The sequence below is a fragment of the Uloborus diversus genome, chromosome 1 (assembly GCF_026930045.1).
Source record: "Uloborus diversus isolate 005 chromosome 1, Udiv.v.3.1, whole genome shotgun sequence".
NCBI lineage: Eukaryota > Metazoa > Arthropoda > Arachnida > Araneae > Uloboridae > Uloborus > Uloborus diversus.
Window position 1 is genome coordinate 207,867,264 of NC_072731.1, and position 25,280 is coordinate 207,892,543.

General features: G+C 34.4%; 1 protein-coding gene across 2 annotated transcripts in view; it reads left to right on the plus strand.

The window, feature by feature from the left end:
- The first annotated feature begins 1,376 nt into the window (after positions 1–1,376).
- Positions 1,377–25,280, plus strand: part of LOC129234146 (syntaxin-binding protein 5-like) — a 217,790-nt gene continuing 193,886 nt past the window's right edge. For both annotated transcript variants that reach the window (XM_054868044.1, XM_054868045.1), the window contains exon 1: positions 1,377–1,677. In XM_054868044.1, coding sequence (XP_054724019.1) covers positions 1,486–1,677 — 192 coding nt within the window. In that variant the 5' untranslated portion in view covers positions 1,377–1,485. The remainder of the gene's footprint in view (positions 1,678–25,280) is intronic.

Sequence of the window (25,280 nt, forward strand, 5' to 3'; positions counted from 1 at the left end):
AAGATAATTTTTGCTTATGAATTTAGACAGGAAAATGTATCTTAGTGTCAAAAACCTAATTAGTGATACTTCACTTTCGGTGAATATGTAAATTACTACTAGATACGAATGTGGTTGACTTGCAAATGATGAATAAAAACAGATAAGTGTCTAAACGTTTTTTTTTTTTCTTTTTTTCCTTTTTTTTCGAAAAAAATGCTGTTTAAGTGACAATACATAAATTTAAGATTTAATTTAAATTATTGGAAATGCAAAGATGTTAAAAAGTCTTCGCCTTTTACTCATAGAAGTAATATACTTCTTGCAATGATTTTGAAAAATAAATAAATATAACATTGCAAATCTAACTTCATGATTAGCGCTCACAAATCACAAGGAACAACAAGGTTTTAGTTATCCTTAAAATAATAATCTATTATATTATACATTGTTTTCTAATTTTAATGCTTATAACATTTTTGGTAACGATTCCCCTGTTTCATTACCTATTCCGGTTAGAAAGCAATCTTACCTATTGCATCAACAATCACACAATTTTCAACTAAAACCTCCACACAAAAACAACGTAAACATCCTCCACACAAAAAACTTCTAAGAGTTTAGCAGTTTCGTCAAATGAATTTTTGTTTTTTTACAGTTAGTTATTTGTCCATATTTAAAATTTTTCAAAATGAACTTTGGATATTTTTGTGCTCTGGGGAACACATGATAGAATTTTCGAAGGGAGGGAAATCTTGCCCCACTCTGAGTGGCAGTCATAATCTTACACAAGTCCTATAACTATCCTTTCGAATCTTTCTATAGGGGGTATACACAATTCAGTTGAAAGGAAAGAAAGAAAATACATGCAAAAATGCATTTTTACGTTCTGTTTCTAAAATCTAGGAGGGGGTGGGGGCGATGAACCCCACACCAGGCCCGTCATTTCAAAAATTTCCAGGGAAAGGGGAGGGGGGGAGGATTTCTATTCAACACATTTCATTGGGATAAAAGAACAAAACATATAAACAAATGCAGAAACACATTATGTTTCTAAAATCCAAGGGGAGGCAAATGCCCCCTCCCCCCTTGATCACCCAAATGACGGTCATGCCTACTACCCTGATTGCCTAAATGACGGGCATGCTTTGTAACAATTTTCAGGAGTGTAAATAAAGCACATACCCGTACGACGTCGGTCGACTTTTAAATGGTAGACGAGCGGCTCGTGCATTGCCGAGGAGCCTTACTCACAACGGAAGCGGGGGCGGCCGGGAAGGAAGGGGGGGGGGGGGCTGCACCTGTGGCGGGCGCTCGCTCGCGAGTCACGTGCCTCACCTCCTCTCCGCTTATTGATTGATCCGGGCCCTTCCCGGCATTCCCTCCTGCGAGCGAAGGGAGGCAGTGCGCTGCTGCTGCTGCTGTTGCGGTTGCGAGATATCCGAGCTCTGTTTTCTTGTCATTGCTCTCTCAGGGGCCGGACCCCCCGCGATGCGCGCCTGAGCCATGAAGAGGCTGAAAGGGGTCCTGGACGGCCTACGGCCCGGATCGTCCGGCTACCAGACTCCGAAGGATAAGTCGGACCACCACTCGACCCTCGACAATGCGGCAGAGTCGGGCTCAGCATCAGGCAACGCCGCTGCTGACATCGACACGGTACAGGAGCAGCTGCGGCCGGACCACTTCAAGCTCGCAAAGGTACGTGGACTCTCTCTCCCTATCTGTCCGTCTGTTGACGTTTACACGTTATCAGCTGCCCGATCCTCGAATGTCAAATGCATGCATCTGGTGCTACGACGAGACCCTGATAAGACACCACTAGTCCATGAACCAGGCCCCACTAGAGGCCATGTCAGCCTAGTCGGAAACTAAAGGTCCAGGCGGCTCGATTTGGAGTAGTATAAATTTCATAAGTTTTATGGTCGTAAAAACCCGGTGGTCAAACTGACAGGGGCCCGCCTTGGCTCTCGCCCCTGGCCCTGCCATGGACTAGAACCCCCCGTTTGTTTGGAGACTCACATGCATGACCCCTACAAGAGGGGAGACAGGGGATACGACGGTAATGGGGCCCGGGGGGGAAAATTAAAAATTATTTTCTACATTTTTATTTCAAACTTGGCAAAACTGGGAGAGGATTGCGGCATGATCTGTCAACAGAGGGGCCTATGATAAATCAGGAAGCCATGCACATATATCTTATGCTTTCAGGTAACTGATAGTACCTTTTTTGCTAGAATTGTAATGCTGATTGATGTCAATCCTTTAATCTTGTGCTACTTGTTTTGCGCTTGAAGAAGAAAAGCATCTTTCAGCACATTTGCAGTATTCATACCCAATATGACAGTAGCGTTGGAACGGCGAGGGGGACTGAGGGTCAACCATCCCATTCCAGAGCTCTTGATTTTAATCCATATTACCAATCCTAGCATGCTCCTACTATGTGTACAGTACATGTAAGAACTGGATGGTCAACCACTCCCTACATGAAAAAACGCTATCGAGTTGTGATCTAACTCCACTCTCCCCCAGAGAAAAATTCTCTCTTTACCTTAGTGTATTGTAAAAATCAACAAATCATGCAGCAATCTACTCACACTTGCTTTTTACTAGGCCCCACTTGTTCTCTTTCTATTTATGTATGCTTGAAATAGCATTTTGAACATGTAATACATAGAGAAGGATTGAGTAATTCTAATATTTTCCATTATCCAACCCCCAACTTTCATTTATGTGCAGTTTTTCACTTAATGCTAAATTACTAGGGCAATTAAACCCATTCAAAAAAGCAATCACTCTACTTATTTATAACTACATTTTCTGTGTAAGAGCTCAAATACAGCATTTCAATTTGATCCAAAAAAATTTGATCCTCTTTTTTGACTTATCGAGTAAGTGGCTGAAACTCCCTGGGAGACGAAGCAATTGTAAAAATATCCTTTTCTATTGTCTCATAGTTGTTGTTTTGATTAGACTTGAAACTTTTTAAAAAGTAAAATGTCTTTTGAAATAAAGTAATTAAATAATCATTGCAAAGCATGCGATTTATTTAGTCAGTTTTTTAGCAATAAAGATTGTAGACTGTAACAATGTTAATTAATACTAATTGCTCAAATCAAAAGCTGTGCTTCACTGAATTTTCTCGTGTACTTTTAAAACATGCTTACCTGATGAAGGGAGATTATGTAGTAGTTTCGATTAACGCTAAAATCTTTTATTTGTTTATCAACAAATTATTTAATTACAATTAATTTTCAGCATATGCTACAGTTGTTTAAAATACCAAAAACTTAACATTTTTCTTGTATTGTGTTTTATTTTCATTATGTGTAATCGGATTTTCTTAAAATTACGAAGACACACAAGTGACGTTTTCGTTGAAACTGATTTATCTCTATATTTAAGGTAAAGCTTCTAACTAGAAGACTATATCTGTCATAATACTAAAGGAAAAAAATTCTAGAAATTAAAAACTTTCATACATTTAAAGCGAAAAAAAAAAAATCCCATTGTGTACGATGGAATTTATGAATTCGATTTTTCAAAATTCTGTAGGATTCAAACGACCTTAGGGGAGGGGGAGGGGAACAAGGATTGCAGCGAATACTTTTAGTACTCAGCTTTTTCTTGGAAATACATGCAGTTATCATAAAATGCGCAATGATATTGAAAGAAATGATATATAAACTTCAGTTATCTGTGTTTCTCTATCAGTTTTTTTAATAGAAAGAGATTAGCTTTAATAACTTCATACCTCTTTTTAACTGTCGATGTTATCATATTTTTATCATTTGTTTATTGCTATTTCATCTTGTTCTTTTAAGAAAAGATGTTGGTGTTTATGTTGGATTTAAAAAAAAAAATCTTACATTGAATATTTTTCTTTAAACTTACACGGCATTAAAAGTGAAGATTTTCATTTCGTTGTACACTTTCGAGTACATTTAAGAACGAATTTTGAATAATTAAATGTTTTTGTGTTGTACGTTATAAAATGCATTAGCATATTTTCAAGAGAAAGAGCTTGATTTTAAGCGAAATTTGCCTTAAATAAACAACAGAAGTACTACTTTAAATAAAGCGAGTTTGATTATTGAAGGATTATTGAGATAAATATGTCATATGGTTGCATTTTCTGCAGTGTGTGTTTTGGATAATGCAGTGGGGGGAAGATAACAGCTGGTGTTTTACCTCGCCTACTTGACGCAAAAGCGTTCCATTTAAATCTAAACCATATGTTAGATTGTTTAAAGTCATTCTCAAATGTTTTTCAATCCCAGGTTGTTTACATTTAGTTGTTGCATTGTTATTATTGCGTGTCATTTCGATGAATGCGATATCTGAGTAAAAATTGAGTTGAAACTTCGACTAATATTGAAAAGAAAAATTCTTATGTAGGCAATCCCACAGAAAACGGCCATTTCGTCTCGCACGTGACAAATCATTTGATTAATAAAAAATAATAATTTAAAAGGGTAATGAACAAAATGTTGTTACTTAAGAAATTACAAACGTATTTGTGATTTCTAAAGCAAAAATTTCGTCATGACTTTTTTAAATGATTACTTTTTAATGATATATATGAACTGTCAAGAGCGGGACAAAATGGCTATTTTTTCGTGAAATATCACTATGCATAATTTTTTACAACGGTTTAAATTATCATTTTTTAACAAATGGGATATATTTCCTTTACATTAAAACCTTAGTTTTCAAATTTTTATTTGTTTCGTCATTGCTTTATTATAAGAGAAATTATATTAACTAATTCATACAGCAAATTACAAGAGTTTGATTTTCGATGTCCCGCACGTGACACAGGTAAAAAATTAAATTTAAGAAAATTATTCAGTAAAAATATAACAATGTCAAAAGTATCTCTGTGTCAAATATAAAGATTACAAAATTTGCGGACTCCATTTTAATAAAACTATAAAGATCTATAAAAAAAAAAGTGTTGGCGAAATTATTGAGTCTAACTGTCCCGCACGTGACGGTGGAATAGCCCATATAAGAATTCAAAATGTTCTTGTTTATTTCCTTTTAACTGTGTATGCTAAAGTATCACTTGCGTATATGTTGCTAATTTAACTTGTAAAATATCTAATGTACATTTCTTTTTCCATGATGCAGAACCAAAATCAACCTATTTATGTAAAAATGTTGCTTCAAAAGCATGAACTAATATAATATATAATTAAACAAAAGTACCGGAAAGTTTGCAGATTGATATTTTCATTACTAGATTGCGAGTTGAATCGCATTTTTGTGCACCACGTTTTTATTTTTTCAATTTCCCTGATCGCACTTTCCCTTTTGTGAAAGTTAATTTCGGTTGTAATTTCAAATGTTGTATTTGTTTAAATTATTCCAACCATCAATAGCAGTCTTACTTTAAGGTATTTTCTTTAAATATTTGTCTCAACTGTACTGAGTTTTGACAAAAAACTTTTTCTTGTTAGTAAGATAAATGACAATTTGTTGTCACAGGTATTGATTTGTTGCTATGTCTCGTTTTATACTTGGCAAGATAATGTTTAGAAATTATGTAATGCCCTGAAAATTTGCATGAAGGTTAAGCATAATCATTTGAAACATATTTTCAGATATTCACACCAAAAAAGGTTTAAAATTGCGCTTTTAGTTTTTCATTACGGAAAACTTCGGGGCAGAAAACCCTATCATCACGGTCTTCCCCATTGTCACCGAAAATAACTAAAAATAGCATCATTAAGACTTAAATTTTGAAATATTTCCGGAGAAAATCCACCTTCCTGCTACTACTCCCCTTATTTGCTTAAACAGTCTCAAATGACATTTTAAAGACTTCAAATTCGAAAATTTTAGAAAAGGGGGCTTTTACCCTCTGTTCCTCTTCTAAAGTCGCCAGAGATAGGTTTAAAATGGGTTTACAGGAATGAGAACTCCCGAATTTCTTACCAATTAATCAACCTAACATCACCAAAGATAGATTAAAAATGCATTTTAGCTTCTTAGTATCGGGACAATTCCAGAGAGAGCGCTGAAGCCCTTTTCTTTTCCATAACTAATCTAAAATGCATTTTTAGGCCTTCAAATTTCGGAAAATTTCCAAACAAGAGCACCCACTCTTTTCTTCTCATCTTGACACACTTTCTAAAATTGCGTTTTTAAAACTTCAGTATCAAAAATTTCAGCGGACTGCCCACGATCCCCGAGTTTTCTCCTAAAGCCACCAAACGTAACCGAAAAAGCATTTTTTTTTTTACACTTTATATAAGCAGAATTTGTGGGAGGGATCCCGAACCAACAACCTTTCTCTAACATTACTAGCAAAAGTAACCAGAAGTTGAGCTTGTAAGAATTAAGTTTTCAAAGTTGCCCAAGGGAGATCTTTGGCAACCTCCTCACTTTTTTTCTGTCTTCAACGATGGACAGAAATTGAGCATTTATAATTTTAATTTTGAAAGTTTTTTGATTCCTTTGCCCTTCTTTCTCCAAACCAGCCTACAGTTGTTTTCAAGTTCGAAACAAAAAAAAAAGTCTTCTTCCTTTGTACTCTATAGTTGGGAAACATTACTTCTAAAATTGCGTTTTAAAGAGTTTAGGGTCGAAACGTTTATAGAGCCAGCCTTAAAACTTCCTCATCCTTTTAACATCTCCAAAAAAAACCAGGAAGATGAAAAAGGGGAAAGTTTCAAGTCTTTGGAGCACTTTTTGGAAAAATTGAAGACCCGGGACTGCTTACTATTTCTATAATGCTTTTTTTTTCCGTTTTTATAAATTTTTACAAGATTCTTTTTTCGAAACGTTTTTTCTTTTCCCCCTTAATCTGAAAAGGCATTAAAAATTATTTATATTTTAAATCCCGGACGATTTAAAATACGAGTTGGCGGCTATTTTTTTTTCCAACAAGAATCGTTCAGAAGCCATGTTACACTAAGCTGTTCTATAAATACAAAGAAATATTTTGACTGGCGCACAGTGTGGAATAGTGGGCAAAAATCCACCGAACTCGCGGGTTTTGAGCTAGGATTTTCTATTATGGCTCAAAATGCGGCAAAATTCTTCGACTATTTCGTAGTGGTGCTACAATTTTGAATTTCTTAACCCCCTAAGCCCCGCAGAGCTCAGAATGGACCCAAGTCGCGATTTTGAAAACTAAAAAGTATGACCATATTTTTTCCCTGATATGTGGCTCAATGCTTAGTATAAATCGAGGAATTGGATGATAAAACACAACTTTTGATTGCTGCCGGGTGTTTAGAAATGCTTTTTTCCACCGTATAAGTCATTAAAAACATTATTTTTCAGGTTTTTCCGTTGAAAAAATGGGTTTTAACGGTCTTCACACATCTCCCGCGCAAGAACAAATATATATTTTAATTCTAATCTACAAGTTTTCAATCATTTTCCAAAGTTCAAAAGGCAAAAACCTCCCTAAAACACCGAAAAATTGCTCAAAGTCCGAATTTCAGCTCGAGATTCTACCATTGTCCACGGAAATACATCTGTGCAATAGCGGCAAACAGCTTATTTTATATGTATACATTTATATGTATACATTTTGAGAATAAATCGTCTGCGTTCGAATAAAGACCTTTACATTTAAAATTTCCGAATGCTTTTGATGTTTTTAAGAAAATTTAATGTATTAATGTAACAGTTGAGCAAATGTGTAGACGCAATATTAGTATGTTTGTCTATTTCCTTGGATTAATTGTAATATTCGAATTGTAACAGATATGTTCACTCTTTTACATAAGTATACAAAATAGAAAACTTTGTCCTCTGTTACATAAATAAGTATTTAAACAAATTATGTAAATTAATTTTTTTTAAAATTAGTTTCTGTGTGTAAGACCAACAAAACAATATAAATTTTAATATAAATTCAATAAAACTTTATAATAAAGTTAAAATAACATGTCTTTACTGTTTTTCATACAGAAAGTGAAAGCTAATGCATATATATTTGTGAATATTTGTTTTTTAAATTAAATAGAGTGAAGTAAAATCATATAAGTTCATTAATCCTTTCATCCCTACCTTAAATTTAGCTGTATTATAACCTATAAATGATGTTGTTAGGAACAAAACTGGGCTAAAAGGGTTCATCTGAGCATTAATTGTTTAGTTTAAAACACATTAAAATTTTAACATGTGTTTTTACATTTTAAGTAAGAATTCCAGCAAAAACACTTACGTAAAAGAATGAACATAGAGTTACAATTCAAATATTACGATTATTCCGAGGAAACAGACAAACATACTAATTTTGCGTCTACACATTTGCTCAAATGTTACTTTAATATATTAAATTTTCTTAAAAACATCAAAATCATTCGGAAATTTTAAATGTAAAGGTCTTTATTCGAACGCAGACGATTTATTCTCAAAATGTATACATATAAATGTATATATATAAAATAAGCTGTTTGCCGCTGTTGCACGGATTCATTCCCGTGGACAATGGTAGGATCTCGAGCTGAAATTCGGACTTTGGGCAATTTTTCGGTGTTTTAGGGAGGTTTTTGCCTTTTGAACTTTGGAAAATGATTGAAAACTTGTAGATTGGAATTAAAATATATTTGTTCTTGCGCGGGACATGTGTGAAGACTGTTAAAACCCATTTTTTCAACGGAAAAACCTGAAAAATAATGTTTTTAATGATTTATACGGTGTAAAAAAGCATTTCTAAACACCCGGCAGCGATCAAAAGTTTTGTTTTATCATCCGATTCCTCGATTTTTACTAAGCATTGAGCCACATATCAGGAAAAAAATATGGTCATACTTTTTAGTTTTCAAAATCGCGACTTGGGTCCATTCTGAGCTCTGCGGGGCTTAGGGGGTTAAGAAATTCAAAATTGTAGCACCACTACGAAATAGTCGAAGAATTTTGCCGCATTTTGAGCCATAATAGAAGATCCTAGCTCAAAACCCGCGAGTTCGGTGGATTTTTGCCCACTATGCCACACTGTGTGGCGCCTCAAATTTTTTCTTTTTCCTAAAATTTTACAATTTTTGTTGGTCTCTGTATTATATGTATGATATACCATTAAACGTTTTTAACGTATAAAAAAACCAAAGAGTATCATATGTTTGAAGTTAACTTTGTATCGTTGGAGTGATGTTATCTACCAGACTTCCGTGACCCAGATCAGTTTGATTGTTTGCTGTACTTAAGACAATTGTGCTTGGTGCAGAAATCAACTGCCGTAAAAATGTTCGTCATGATTAGGAGTTAAGGTCGCATTGCAAGCAATATGTCGTAACATCATTTCCTCCGATTATGCGTCGCGTTGTTGTGCACGACAGGAGGGCTTTTCTGTTTGGGAATTCTAAACGATAAATATTTGTAATGAATTTAGGCTTGTAAAGAAATTATGTCGAAATCCTTAGGTAGGGGAGACCGGGACAGGTTTTCGCGCTTTTTTAAAATTATTATTATTTTTTATTTATTTACCTAAGTTTGAAAAAATTGTACTACACCATTCAGAGAAACCTTGGCTACAACGTGGAATTACTTACGTCAATTAATTCAGCTTTGTTTTACAGAAAAATAGTTTTAAGTGTCGTTATGTCACGTGCGAAAATGTGCCCCGTGACCGGGGCAAGTTTTCGCATGCACTTATATCAATATAATTTAGGAAATCAAACAAAATATTTTCAAGGTAGGTTATTTATTGATTTTCAGTAAATATACATTTAAAAAAACTCATCACCAACTTGGCTACTTAATAATTTTAATACATGTAGGACTGTTAAAAACACTAAACGTCATCGTCACTGTCACAATTAATGCATACAAAGAACATAGGGTTTCCTTTGATGACTCGCAGGCCCCTCTTTTGCAACGAGTGCACTTGACCCATATCTCTTTAGCCTTAGATTTACTGTACAATTCTAAGCAGTAAAGCACAGTCTTCCTCCTCTTCATCACTTGATTCTTCATTTTCTTCGTGCTTGTTAGGTTTTACAATTCGTCTCTTAAATAAACTCTTTTTTTACATTTTTCTTATCTTTCTTTTGTCTTTTCATTCTCATTTTTCATATGTGTTCTCTGCTTAGCTTATTGCTGCTCTAGTCCAAGCTGCTCTTTGACCGTAGTGTCGGTCAAAATGGCAGACTTTCTCTTCTTTCTTCCTTTGCCGGTCTGTTTTCTTGGACTCGCTTTTTCCAGAGGTCTCACTCCTTCTGGGGTGAGACAACCTACGTTTGGCTGTGTTGGAACTTGAGTATTAGCCTCTTCGTGATGCCCTGTTATAGGCAAGAGCACAGAACTGTCGTGGAGTTTCAGTTACCTTTTCAGAGGTTAACTTTCTACAATAATTTGCCCAAGTCCTGTCGTACAATCCGAACTCTACCGCTACACTTTTCATACTTCTTCGTTCTTTTACTTTGTTGACAGCTTCTACCATAGTCTCTATGGTGTACTTGCCTCTTTCAGACTTCTTTTTGTAGTGTCGTACCATGACAAATCTGAAAACCCAACACACCGATCAACATCAAGTTATAATGATCAAGTCATTATGAGAATATATCAGTTTGATGCTATTTTTATAAACACTTATGCCTATTTTGTTTTAACATGTATCTCTCATGAATGATTCAGATTGTGACTTATTTTTTGTCTGCTTTTTTTTTTAAAAAAAGTTGTCAAATAAGAAACTTACATGTGTAAACTTTTCATGTGTATTTAAATATTTATGCTTCATTTAAGAGTAAATAATATAATAAACGTCGATAAATAGTAGCGATCGAAGGGGGCGGGGCATATTTTCGATGCGACGGGGCACGTTTTCGATGCGAAAATATGCCCCGCTTGGTGTTCGAAAACGTGCCCCGTCGCCATGTTTTTCCTTTAACTTCACGCAGACGTTCAAAAAAGAAAAATAATAATAATAATAAATAAATAAATCAAAAAACAATTTCAGGGACAAACTATCACATCACTGGTAACTCCTAAATGTGCTCTTTCGAAATATTACAACAGTAAAAACTTAACTTAAGACGTATATGTTTGTTTTTAGTTTAAATGAGGTCATCAAAATTTACTTACCTGTATAAAAACAAGTGAAACTGACGTTACGCAACGATGTGAACAGCCATCCAACTGAAACTCTCGTAGTTGTCGTCTAGTGGCGCTGCCTTTCAAATAATCTGGTCGGTGCTTCGCTCTACCGGCTAAGTAATGAGTTCAAGTCAAATCGAAAACGTGCCCCGCGCGAAAACTTGCCCCGGTCTCCCCTATTTAATTCATTCACCCTGTGTTTAACATCATACAGCACTCGTGCATCACTTTAATAAACCTTGTGAATGTAAAATCATGCCTGGAAACAAATACTGACACAATATTTTATGCGATTACTAAATACTTCATAAAATGGAATTTGTAATGTATTTAGCTCTAAAAAATAGTACTTAGTGTAAAAGAATGTGTTGAGCTCGAAAAGGATATATTACCGCTAGTTCTCTCTCTCTTGAGCTATATGAGTCTTGCTGTGGAACTGAAAGACAACTAAAAAAGACCTATCTGGAAGAAAAATAAAGTGCTAAAAATGCCATTTTATATGCAATCATTCAAGGTTACTTTGATCCGCAATTTCTCCATCCTTATATATTTAAATAGTGTCATTGCTATTGCATATATTGCCATAAAACTGAAGAAAAGAATTCTAAAATAATGTCTAGTTATCCGGGGCATAATAAATATAAAACACATTTAAAATAATTGTTACTTCAAAGCTATTTCGGGCAACTTTGAACTGAACCATGTAAAAAATATGAGGCAAAATAAATGATTTTAATGAAAGTAATAGCCCTGCAAGCTTAGGCCGAAAATAGGCTCGATGTACTACCAATTTATAATTAGCTGAATTTTTCAGGATAACCTCTTGAACATAGGAAATTAGTTGAGTTTTTAGAACTTCACTCTACATTCTATGAAGAATTATTTTTGAAAATATTTCTTAAATTACAAATTTGTGGTTCAAAAAAACCCTAAATTTCTTGTCCATAGTGCAACTTATTATTACTTCATTTGTTACAATCACTATAGTTTATGGGTTTAGGCATAACTGCGGCCCCTATATAGATACATATGTAGCGGCTCTAGGTGAAACTAACCTGGAAGCGTCGTACGTGTCGTCCAATCCTGGAACCTAACCCCTCATCTTAATTTAATTACGACCTCATTTAATTTATTTAATTGACGATTCACTATTAAAAATTAATAACAGAGTTAAACAATGAAATAGTTCCCTACTTGATTTAATTAAAATAAGTTGTTCTCATCACATCAATATGCCAAATAATTGTATATTGGAAAGATATCCCATGTACCTTAACCACTTTTGTTTAAGGGGGAAGGGGATTAATAAATCTTTCGAGATCTATATGATTAATTTTGATTTCATTCATGTATTCCAATGATTTTGTTACAATAGATCAATAGGTTATTTAAAGCTAATACAGAAGATTATGTATATGTTTACCTAGCAGTACCCTCACGGCGACGGTAGTCCGTCGAATACCCCCCCCCCCTCCCTCTGATGTGAAATGATCATTTTTCTTCAACTAAAATGTTTGCACACCTTTTCAAAAAACTCATTAAAGTCCCTTTGGAATTTAAAACTAGTCACCAAAACACATAAAAAGATTAACAGTACCTTTAAAACCCTAAATAATCCTTCAACTGTATAGTTCATCGGTTAAAACGCGCCAAGCAACCACGCTACCGTAACCCTGTCCTTTAACGAGTGAAGTGGGTTTTTTCTGCAATTTAAAATGTTTTGCCATATAAACAATACTATAATAAAAACTTTGTAAAGAACAATCACAATTGAACAATACGACAAATCAAATTATTTACTTTGAATAAGTAACTATCTTCAACTATAAGAACAAAAACGTTGAAGAAATAAGGAAATCAAAACCCAATAGAACTATCCTACAAAATCAAATTATGTTCCTGAATATCGAAAAAGAAAAAAAAAACACATTCAAAAATCTGTTCGCTGCTCACAACAGTCTCACAATAGCGTAGCCGATCACGCGTCTGGCCCGCGCGGCATGGTTCCCTCACAGCTATCGAAACTGTCGGCCAGAGCCCTCTCGTTGAGTTAACTTACCCCGCCATCTGTTATCAATTAAGGGAACTAAACTCACCCCTTCCATCTATTAGAAATTTCTAGAACTAAACATTTAGTTTCACATTTAATTTGCAATTACAAATATTTCGGTAAATCTGATTTTTAAAAAAAACCTATTGCCTTCCTTAATTCATAAACTATTCTACACAAAAAGAATTTTTCAATTTGAACCAGTAGTTCCTGAGATTAGTGCGTTCAAACAATCAAACTCTTCAGATTGTGGGGGAAAAATCTGAAGTGCACCCTTTATAAATAATCCATGTCTTTTCGCTAACTCAAAATAATATATGCGAGTTCTCATAAACGCGTATTCGAAATAATACTTCTTAATTTTATATTTTTTGACTATAATAAAAAAATATGTTAAATGTAGAGTTTGACCCTTTCAAATATGAGAATTTTGATATTTTTGTTATTGTCAGGATTTTAAATTCTGAAGGAGACCGCTGTATTATTTGAAATAACTAAGAAAAAAATGAACACCGGAGATACAGCACTTATTTTGTACAATTAATCAATAAAAAATTTAAAAATTTAATTTTTCAAGTAAAATTGGAAAAATGAATAAATCTTTACTAATAATAAACTGAAAGTTTGTCCTGGATTTCTGTCTGTCTGGATGTCTGTGACGCGCACAGCGCCTAGACCGTTCGACCAATTTTCATGAAAATTGGCACAAAGTTAGTTTGTAGCATGGGAGTGTGCACCTTGAAGCAATTTTTCGAAAATTTGTTCTTTTTCTATTCTAATTTTAACAAAATTTTACTGAGCAAATTATCACAACGTGAAAGAGTAAATTACGAAATTATCATAACGTGGAACCGTAACATTGGCGAACAAATGAACATATAGCAAATTGGCGAAAAATTTGTAAATATACAGGTGAACCAAATGATCTTTTAATTTTCAACTACGGGCAAAGTAGTGCGGGTACCACTACTAAATAAATAATATAGTAATAATAATTTTTCCAGAAATAAAAGTATGACAAAAAACATTTTTTGGAATGGTTTTTGTAAATTTTCAGAGATTATGTATTCCTACTTGTTGCGCATATAGCTAGGCTATTTGGAGGGGGGAGCAGTGAGATGAAGGTACTTTCATTCTGATGAAAAGAACATTTCTTGTTTATTCATTGTTTTTGCCTTCAAACTCATTTCATCGCTCGACCACATTGTTGAATGTGGACAGAAAGCTGCTCCCAAAGTTGGCAAGATCGACCCCCATTTTCTGCCTCATTGAGTAATGATATGCTGGAGACAATCCAGAAGATTTATATTTAGCAAGTGCACTCAAAATGACCTGCAACTCTCGTGTCCATTATGTTGCTATCACTGGAGTTGAAAATCGTGTCCTGCATTCAATAGGAGGCTTTAAGAGAAACTTCTCATTTGGTGGCAAGTTCGCTTTGCATTGTGTTATGGCATGTTTTTGCACTTTTTAACATTTTATTCGCAAGCAAGAAAAATATCTGTCAAGTCTCCGTTCTTTGTTTTTGTTGTACTTCGATACTGCATCTGTATAGGTTTATTTGTTCGTCTTTTGCTACCGAACATGTTGCTACACCTGAGTTTCTTCCAGCATTACAGTGCTGGCCAAATTATTAGACGAAGACCGTTTTCAAAACAAATTCTTTATTGATTACGTAACTATAGACACATTAACGAACAGTGAAATAATTATCTAATATTTAATATGCATTCCCTTGTTCTTATTAGCATTTTTTGTCTTTTTGGCATACTTATCACAAGGTTTACACCATTTCTTAACTTTTTAAAAACGGAGGTAAAAAAAAATTGTTTATACTCGCTATTATATATGCTCACATACTCACTAATTACCCAAAACTAACTTTGAATATAACAGAACACACTAACAAAAAGAACTAGTGAACTGTTTCAGCTGATTGAGGTTATGTTCCTGGTAGGCAGATAAGCAAAGAACATAAACAAAGCAGACAGTGTTGTCTCCTGCAAACATTAAATTATGCTAAAATAAAATCAGTGTACTATACAGTAAAATAAATAGTATTTTAGTGCAAATAGTGTACGAAAAACAAAAAAAAAAACTCTTTAGTCTAATAATTTGGCCAGCACTGTATATGGATGCCTCACTTACCAAATCGATTAACTCCATAAAACAAAAAGTCGAGAAAAGTGATGAAGAAGATAGTGTTATTCAATAGGAGTGAATGGGCCCTCGTGTTACATTTTCTGCCGTCACATGGTCAGAAATGTACTGAATTAAAACTTTAATATAAATTCACATGCTAAGCATCGATAAAGCACTATTAAAGCAGAAATGAGGATTTTTTTAAAAAGTGGTGTCAATCGAATTGGCAATTGAGGCATCCATATATCTCGTCGCCTCAGAGCAACAGTAAGATATCGAAGTGATATTTCTGGGATTAGATATCTTACTGTTGCTATGATCCCAGAAATAACACTACGATATCTTACTGTTGCTCTGAGGCGACGGTATGCTACCTCCTACTATGGGCATGTGTAGGAAAATTAGATATAATTTCCTAAATATTTGAAGGAATTTGTTTGTATCTTGGTCATTCCCTGCTTTAAAAAATGCACTAAAGCTTTGTAGTCTCAAGGTTGTTCAATGCAATCCTTTCTTTTTCCAAAAGAAACTTATTTTACAGACGTGATTTCCACAATCCTAAAAATTTTAATCAAATACGTTTTAAATATTTTAATGATTTTAATCCATCTTTGAAAGACTTGCTGGGGGACCCACCCCATCGCAATTTGAACTCCTTCCTCCAGGAGATTGGATTCTCCTTTTTAATTTAATGTTTGCCTCACCATTACGTGTTTTCGTCCTTTCCTTATTTTTCAAGATATTGTTTTATCCTTTTACCTTATTTGTTTTTAACTTTTATGTGTTTTTAACTTTTTTTTTACTTCAAAATATACTTACTTTTACTTATTGACTTATTCTTAAATGAAAAATAGATAGTAAATAATAAAAAATCGTTTGGCGCAGTATAACCCTCAAGGGCTCTTGCGCCAAAAAAAATCCAATAAACCGACCAACCAACCACAATCCTGAAATTCCTAGAAAAATCTAAATTTCTTAAGATTTCATATTTGATGAAGATGTGCTTTTGGTTTTCCCTTAATAATCGTCAAGTAAATTTCACTCTCTGCATCAAGTACTTTATCAGTTACCAGCTATAAGGTTATCTACCGTTTAGGCTAAAATTATTTTTGCATCGTTTGGACTAGTGTAAGAATTTTTTTTCTCTCCTTCGCTCTCATCTTTCGACCTCTCTGCCACCGAAGACACCTGCATAGATTAAGGCGTTATTTTTGTTCTGTTACCGTTTTACTTCTGTTTTATACTAACCTGTATTTTGCAATTTTAATTTAGACAAGTTCGTGCAGAAAGCGAAAAAAAAAAAAAAAACTTTCCAATTCAGAAACAGTCTGCGGACCTCTTCAAGAACCTGCAACGGGCTACTGGGACTGTATACACTTGAATGCCTAAACAATTATTTTTTTTTTTAAATGTAAATATCTTGTGTTAAAATAATGTTAATTAATTAGCATAATATAGTTCAACATCAAGAGCATTTAAAGACTTAATTTTGTAGCTCAATTTTCAATTACTTTCTAAAAATATAATACCATCCCGATTGATTCATGTAAAATTTAAACTAGTCAGATATGTTATTGATGTTGATAAGATTGTTTTTCCAAAAAGAGTTTTATTTATTGATTACTTATTTGCTTAGCTTATCTCTATGTTTACAGCATAACTTTTACACAACGAAGCTCATTATTGAAAACCCATTATTGAATTAATATGCAGCCTAATACTGTTTGTGAAACAAAACTAATTATTGAGAACAGACATTCACTTTTCGTTTTCTTATTGAAAATTTGAGGTGAATTGATGTTAATTAGTCATACCCATGAGTTAAAACTTCTAATACAATAAAACGTATCACCTAATAATGTAAACGTATTATCGCTTATAAGTAGTTTCTTTACGATCGTTAAAAGTAATTACGAATCCGAAAGTTCAAAGCATTTGCATTCACATTATTGCACCCTATTTTTTAATTTTACTCATAGCTTAAAAGATTGAAATTAACATAACACCACGTGAAAATCTTTAATCGAGTAAAATTCTCGAGTATAATTCTAAATAACTCAAGAAAGACATGCTTTTGTTTCAAAACAGGATTTTTGTTTTTATCATTCTAGCTGACCTATGAGAAGTTATGTCGTAATTTTTGCCTCATCAATCATTTAACATGTTCTACTATTGACGAACTACTGCTACTAACTAAAACGTCTTGATGAACTTTCTTCAAAATATAATACTTAGTGTAGTACATTTCATTTTACATTAATATTTGTTATTGATTTACTATTTATCGTCCACACTTATTTAGTGCTCTAATGTTACCTTTGATTACTTTTACTTTGCTGTCGCTACATTCCTCTTCTTCTGTGATGCATTTAATGCTTACGTAACTCTGCATGTAAATTGTCTATATGTTTTTGTTGCAAATAAATACTGCCATCGAAAGGTAAAGCGCAGTATCTACAATTTTTTTTTAGTTTTTTGTCATCAGTTGTAATTTAGCTGTGTTGTACAATAGTATGTTTCTCAGGACTGTCACACATTATCCCAAGAACTGTGACTGTACAAATATAAGATACCTAAAGTCACCACTTTGATTTTAATGGTTATTTAAATATAAAAATTAAATGTTAACAACTAATGTTCCAAATTCCTAATGTCATTAAGAATTTGGAATTCGTTTTATTGTTTATTGTCCTATTGCACTTCCATCCTATTTTCATTAAATCTTTTAAACTCTCGGCTGTGTTACCCGCCACCAGAAACTGCCCTTCTCTTCAAACCAGTGTGTCTGCATTTGTCCCTTTAAAAATCTCTTCGTATTCAAGGTAGGCGAACTGAGCAGCCAGCCATTCTGAACTCCTTTTTGGAGTTTTGCCAGTGTCCTATTAGGTAGTTGCACGAACTCTGACGCATTTAATATGTGCAATCCAGCTTGTTTATAGGCCAAGATGCATGTCCCATGCTTTCTTCTATACTCGAAAACTCCTGTATGTTGTACGCTTATATATATATATATATATATATATATATATATATATATATATATATATATATATATATATATATATATATATATATATATATATACATACATACATACATATACAGTCAATTCGCGATAACTGAAATATTACTATAACTCGAAGTTTTTATCAAGTTTCGACCCCTTTGTCTTTATTTCCATGCTAACTATTCTCAATATCTCGAAGTTGACTTCCTTTAACTCAAAGTTTTTCAAAGATGGCTCAAAATTTATTTCGAAAGAACGAAAAAAAAAAAGAAAGAACCAAGTGTCTATAAGAGAAAAATTAATTCATATTCACTTGCAATTCCTGCACAAAAGACCTCTAAAGCAAAAAGAGCACCTTTTGAGCCAAAGTGCGATAAAAGAGTTACACGTGCGGAAATGAGTTAGCTTGTTTTTGAACTGTACTGTTTACACTTTGACATGTTGCTGGACTAGGAATTTGCTTTAAAACTGTCAAGTAGACAAGTCCACTGATTGTACCTTTATTAAAAGGCTGATCTAAGTTAAGACGCGTTCCCCTTCATTCTTTTGTTCGATCATTTGCTGATAAGTTCCTGAAAGACATAGTGAGTTTTCTTTACTATTTATTAAAGATGTTAAAGCAAGTACTCTGTCAGTGATATTAAAATAAAAAGGGAAACTTCTAAAGCGATTGACTCCATGAATCCGAATTTGAAACGAATGAAGATGTGCACCTTTCCTGAAGTAGAATCAGCTCTATTCAAGTGTGGTTCCAGCAGTATCGAAATCAAAACTACGTTTTTGATTTTTTTCTCTCCATATTTTTGATTGAACTGTGCATATTGTGCTTAAAAACTTTTAAGTTCGGTAGTTTTGTCTGTTATATGTATATATTAATTAAAATATTAGATGATTTTTCTTTAAAAATATCGAAACTGGCGTTAAGTCGAACTTTCGATAAGTCGAAGTGTTTCGTCGGTCTTATTTGAGTTATTGCGAATTGACTATGTATGCATGCTTTCGTCGCAAATTATTCAAACTTCAATTCAGTGAAATTTTTGTAAGGAAAACGGGGTTGTGATATTTTCGCCATTTTTTATATTACCGTAATATTCGAACTGAGGTAAAACATTTAGTATCAAATCACTAGAATAAATCTTGAGCAGTATATTAATAAAACTACTATTGACATTATTAACATTTTTCAAATCATAAAATGCATTCTGAGTAAACTAAAAAAAGTGTCACACTTGCTCCATACGCAGCTAGCAGTGACATGCTTGAAGCACATTGTAACACATAAATAACACAGAAAAATGAGTTGTGATATGTACAAATTCTGTAAGAACGGCAATTAAATGAGATACTTAGAAATCAAGAATAAGAAATTTATTCATTTATAACATTCTGAAGACAATTAAAACTCTAATGTTTTTAATAACTCTGTAAATGAAATGAAACTAAAATAGTTAAATTACTAACGCTTGTAAACTCTTTTTAAGACCCTTTAAAAAAGCTGCATTAATCAGGGGAAAAAAATAAAACGTCGACCAACACTAATCTTTGGACATATTGATCTATGACTCGGTACAACGTATAGGCCCATATACTATAGGCCTACCTATTTTTATTATCACTCGTTATCAGAGGCGATGATTGGGACTGAAAAGTGGGGTCGGGGGGTGAACAAAAAAAAGGAACAACTAAAAGCTATAGGACTTTTCAAAAAAAAAAAAAAAAATGAACAAAAAAAAAAGAGAGAGAGAAAAAAAATACAAAATTTTGTTGCTAAGTCTGGTTTTCATCTTAACTGTTGTGAAAGCAGATGAGTGGTAATTGAGGTAAATCTAATAACTTAACTCATGTTTTTCTTAAGGTCTTGAAGAATTATGTACACAATAACTTTCTCCGAAGTAACACTCAGACATGAATAAGACTTACATTACTTACTCCAAAGTATTTTGAGATGTCACAAACACTTGGTAATATTTTCATTAAACAATTATGGCTTGTTTCAGTAAAACAATTGATTTACTAATATCTAAACAATGAATACATAAACTAAAAGTTACAGTTTGTGCCAAATAATGTTTCGTAAACAGATATACAAACTAAAACAAATATTGAAAAGTTTGACATTGCTGCTTTTTTTAGAATTTCTGGTTTTGGTTTCGGAATTGGAAAGATAAATAAATAAATGAACCATATAAACTGAGAGGGGCTGCCCTTCTCCCCCCCCCCCCCCGAATCGCCGCCACTGCTCGTTATCATCGGTTGCTTCGGCGTCTCTTGTGCAGTTAATATAAATGTAAAAAGATTATTTTTTGGTACATTTGACATGAACCTATTTTTTACATGCAATGCAATGAACGCAGTCTTCTCCGGGTCTAATTTCCATCATTTGATTCTTTTGCTTTTCCATTTTTTTTTTCAGTAACGTAAGTGTAACTTTTTTAAAGCAATGTTTAACCTCACCATACATTTTCTCTATTAGTTTTTCTTCTTCAGTTTGTTTCTGGAGATATCTTGGTTTTTTTCTGGCCGATTTTTTTCTTTACAGATGCGATTGCTAGAATGGAATATTTCAAACATTTACGAGCGGAGTGCTTGCACTTTCAAGGTCCTGCTTTAGCTCTTATCTCTGTAAGACTTACCGCTGATGCAGTGTTAATATCATCTGTCGTCTCTTTTAGTTTCGCACCATTTTTCACTGAAAATGAAGTTAACTTTGTCAATGTCATACTGTTGACATTATTAATGTCAAAAGTCATTGAATCATCTAATTCAATGGGATTCCTCACTTCTGAAGTCAGTCCTGGGAGGTCATTCCAAGCTCGTCAGCTTGCGAGATCGAGATTTTTGCTCATGTGATCGGTTGTGACGTAGAAATGTTGCAAAGTAGCATTTTAATCTACTCGAACTTAGCTTGCGGCTAGCTTGGAATGACCGCCCTGCAATCTTACCATCATTGACTTAATGTATTGTTGAACTGCTTGGTTTGTTAACAGCTTCATAATTATTATATTTTTCATTTTCATTCTGGTCATCAACGCTCTCATCTCTAACGGATAACAGTCGATGAGTTATATTGTAGATCGACACAATGCTTCTAGGATGCGTTTTAACCATCCACATAACCATCTCGTTGTAGAATTTTTGGAATTACACATCTACTGACACATCAAAGGGCGGTAACTGCAAAATTTTCATTTTTTGCACTTTTGTCATCTATTGTACGTTAGCTTTATTCAACAAGCTTGCCTATCTGACTTCCACTGGAAAAAACGTCTAATTCCAACATTTCTTTACTGTTGGTACTGAATCCAAAACGGGTTTCTTCAAATATATAGAAAACTAATTTCTGCAGACACTGCCGTTTAACTATTCAATATATATTTTATTCCTTATATTCGTGTCTTGCGTTCGTGCAAAACTGTTGCGCATTCTTACTAAAATTCAATTTTTTTTTTTCACCTGCTTGCCTCACAGTGGCATACGAGGTAAAGCAAGAAGTGAAGATCTTTTTGATATATTGACGTCTTGCTAAAAACCTTAGCCAAGGACGGAGATCTTTTAGATATATTGACTGCACTTCTATCAACCGTGTTCTGGTGATTCGGAGCCCCCTTTAAGATATCCATAAGAGCACCTAATGCTCAGTTTGTTTTGCTGGTATAAGAATTCCGTAAGATGGGTCTAGCTTCTAAGCTGCAACCGACGTATTAGCAATAGAGCTAGAGCCCCTGAGCGCCAGACCTACGTCACAGTATAAAGACCCAAAATTTTTCTACATAGTCACATCACAGCAGGTAAGAAAGGTTCGCTATCATTTAAGATGAATCGCGCTGGCTTTGGCAGGAAACAGGTAGCAAAAGGTGCGTCAAAACTGAGTCATTCCATGTCACCACCCGACCTTCTCCGATTTAAACGAAACTTTATAGAGTCGCAGACATGCCTTTGAAACTAATGTATGTAAATTTTCAGCTTCCTAGACCGAAATCCTGAGGATCTAAGATCAATAAAAAAAAGGGGGCTCCCAAATGGCGAATCAGTTTCGTGAAACGAATTGTCATGTTTAGCACAGTTCTGCCATTGGAGGCCATTTAGGAGCCCACTTTTTTTTTCTTTTTGAGTTATCCTAGATCCTCACGATTTGTGTTTTGGAAGCTGAAAACTTGCATAGGTTAATTTCAAAGGCATGTCTGCACCTCTCTAGAACGTCCTCCAAATAGGAGATGGTTGGATGGGGACCACCAGATCACTTGACATGGAATGAATCTACGATGTTTAGTTTTATGAGCAATTTTTTCGCACCTTTGCTACTCGTTTCCTGCGAAAGTCAATGCGACTCAGCTTAAATTATAGCGAACCTTTTTTTACCTGCTTTGATGTCCTTACGCAGCAAAATTGTGTGCCTTTATACTATGACGTAGGTCTGGCTCTCGTGGGCTCTTGTACTACAAGGAATGTAATACAAAAGCTGCGGAATCCTCATACATAAAATAGCCAATGATCGAGTGACGTTCTTGACGTCATCAACAATGAAACTCGAGCTACAGCATCTTTTGATAATATGTTTTGGTAATGTTTAAAATGCAGGGAAAGGCTTTATTTTGACAAGGCTGGTCTGGATCCGGTAACTGTTTTACTGGTAAGACTGTGTCATTTCAGGGGAATGAAAAAACCAAAGAATAGTCAACGATGAACGCTATCTACCGGAGTTTAGGGTTAATCAACTGGAGTGAAGGTTAAAATTTCAACTATAAAATATCATCAAACGGGCAATTGCTTCGTTCTAATGCAGAAGAAATTTTCACCCGTCATAACTTGACGGATGATTTTCTAGTATTTATATAATCTCATTCATAATAGGACCAAACAGTACGAATTCAAGTACTCTTCACAGGAGTCAAAAACAAATTAAAAGATAAGTAAACATTACTTCTATTCTGGGGCGATTTTGTTCTTTTGCTCCCTGCTTCATTTTTCTAGAGTTTGATTGTAAAGTTATTTTTCTGTCTCAAAAGCATTTAAATAACTTTTATCACAGGTAGGCGTAATATGGATGTGTTTCGGTCGTTGTAGATGTAAATAAATACTTTAAATTTCAATTCTGCTGAGTAGATTGAAATTCTACAACAATCAAATAACATTTTTTTTTCTAATATCAATGTAGTAAAAACAATACCTTTTGGGTGATATGGTTTTCATACATGGCAATAATTTTCTTTACAAGAAAGTAAACTGCATTCGATTTAGCATCCACGCAGAAAAAATTTCGTTTTACCGATGCTTGTCAAGACTCGATTGTATCTTTATTTTTGAGTTCCATAGTGCATAAAGCGGCTGGAATTTGTCCGTTAATGAGTTAATTTATACTTTGAGTTATTTCGAACGAAGTTGTTTCTAAATTTTCTTCTTCCAAAGAGAATCTATCGCTCCGCTGCTTCTAACTGCAACATACCATTCTAAGACGTCGACGACTTTACGTCCCAGAAATTCGTTTTCTGGCCACGCGCGAGAGATTATTTCTTGGGAGGCAAAATAAATATGCTCGGCATGAACATTTTGGGAGCACAAAAAAAGAGGGGGGGGGGAGAGAGATAGCGGAACATAAGGAACAAACGTAAAAATAAAAAAGGAATGTTTTGCCTTAAAATAATAGAGAGAAAACTATCAGCGTTATAAAAGTCTTGAGGCAAAACCAAAAAGGAGGGAGTAATTCATTATGCAAATGGCGTCTTCGCAGCTTCCAAAATTATCTGACCTTCATTAAAGGCGAAGTTGAGGGAAAAGTTCTACGGGGGGAAAAAAGAAAACGAAAAAGATTTCCAGTTTTCCGAGCGATTAGCCTTTTGCTTGGAATGGCCGTTCTTCATTAAAAATAAATTTGTAAAAAGGAAGTAATTAATACCGGGGAGTAATTTGCTTCCTCGACACCTTGGCGCATTATGTCGTTGGCCCTCTTCTCTTTTGCAGCTGCTCCGGCTCAGCGGTTTCTTAGAGAAAGTGGAACGTAATAAGCAGGATTGATGTCGTTGTGTGGCTTTATTTCGTTCGGTTGAGCTCGCCAGTGAGCAGCAATACCTGTGTGGTAATTTCCTCGACACGTTATTGTGGCTTGTTGAGCGAGGATAATAAACATTTTTGAATTTAATGATTAATTCGGTTCACACAGTTTGGTTAACGTAATCGTAGCTAGTTTTCATGGAGAAGTTTCGTACGCATTATTAAGACGAAGTAACGGAACTGCGTTTGTGGGCAAGAATTTTTCAAGTGAAGGCATGCCATTACATGTAGCAATTTTGTCAATAATGTCCTTCTGCATGATACACTTGTCCCGCCTCTCTCCATGTCTGGAAGGCGTGTTCGAACCCATGTTTTGATAGTGTTCGGGTGGGGTTTAATTTACATGGAAGCTCAGCTCTCTTTGTTGTTCTCGTATTCGAAGATACAGTGATCCTGTGTAAGTTTACCACCAGCGGTGTACTACTTTAGTAGTCAACTTAAAGAGATGGTCAACTTACAGAAGTTGATTTTTATGATAAGGGGTAATTCCGTGCCCGAAAAAAGCGGTCCACTTAGACAGGTGGTCAACTTACCAGGGTGGTCAACTTTACAGGTTTTACTGTAGTGTATGTTGGAGAGATATAAAGAATGATGGAAACGCAGTGCCTTTAATTTCTTCCGAAAATCTTGATTATTGTCTTCGCTAAACATGGTGCATTAAGAATGTACAGGGTCTCCCGTAAAATGTCTGTAATTGAAAGCAATCCTATTTTGATAATGTTTGCGGTAGCTGCTGGGCACTTATAAGATATGGTTGGGCGCAAGTTGGAATCCGGGCAATGTTTGTAATGTGCATACGATCTTTAGTTGTCCGGATGGATCTTCATGCCTCGATAATGATCTGTTCTAAGTCTGGCAATGGTTGATGAAATACTTCTAAGGCAATCATTTTCTGTTTATTTTTTATTTTATTCTTTTTAAGTTTGAGAAAATAACCTGTGTCTAGCCACTGCATTTGCATCTGCGAGTGTAGTAGTGGAATATTTCTGGTCAAGGTTTTCA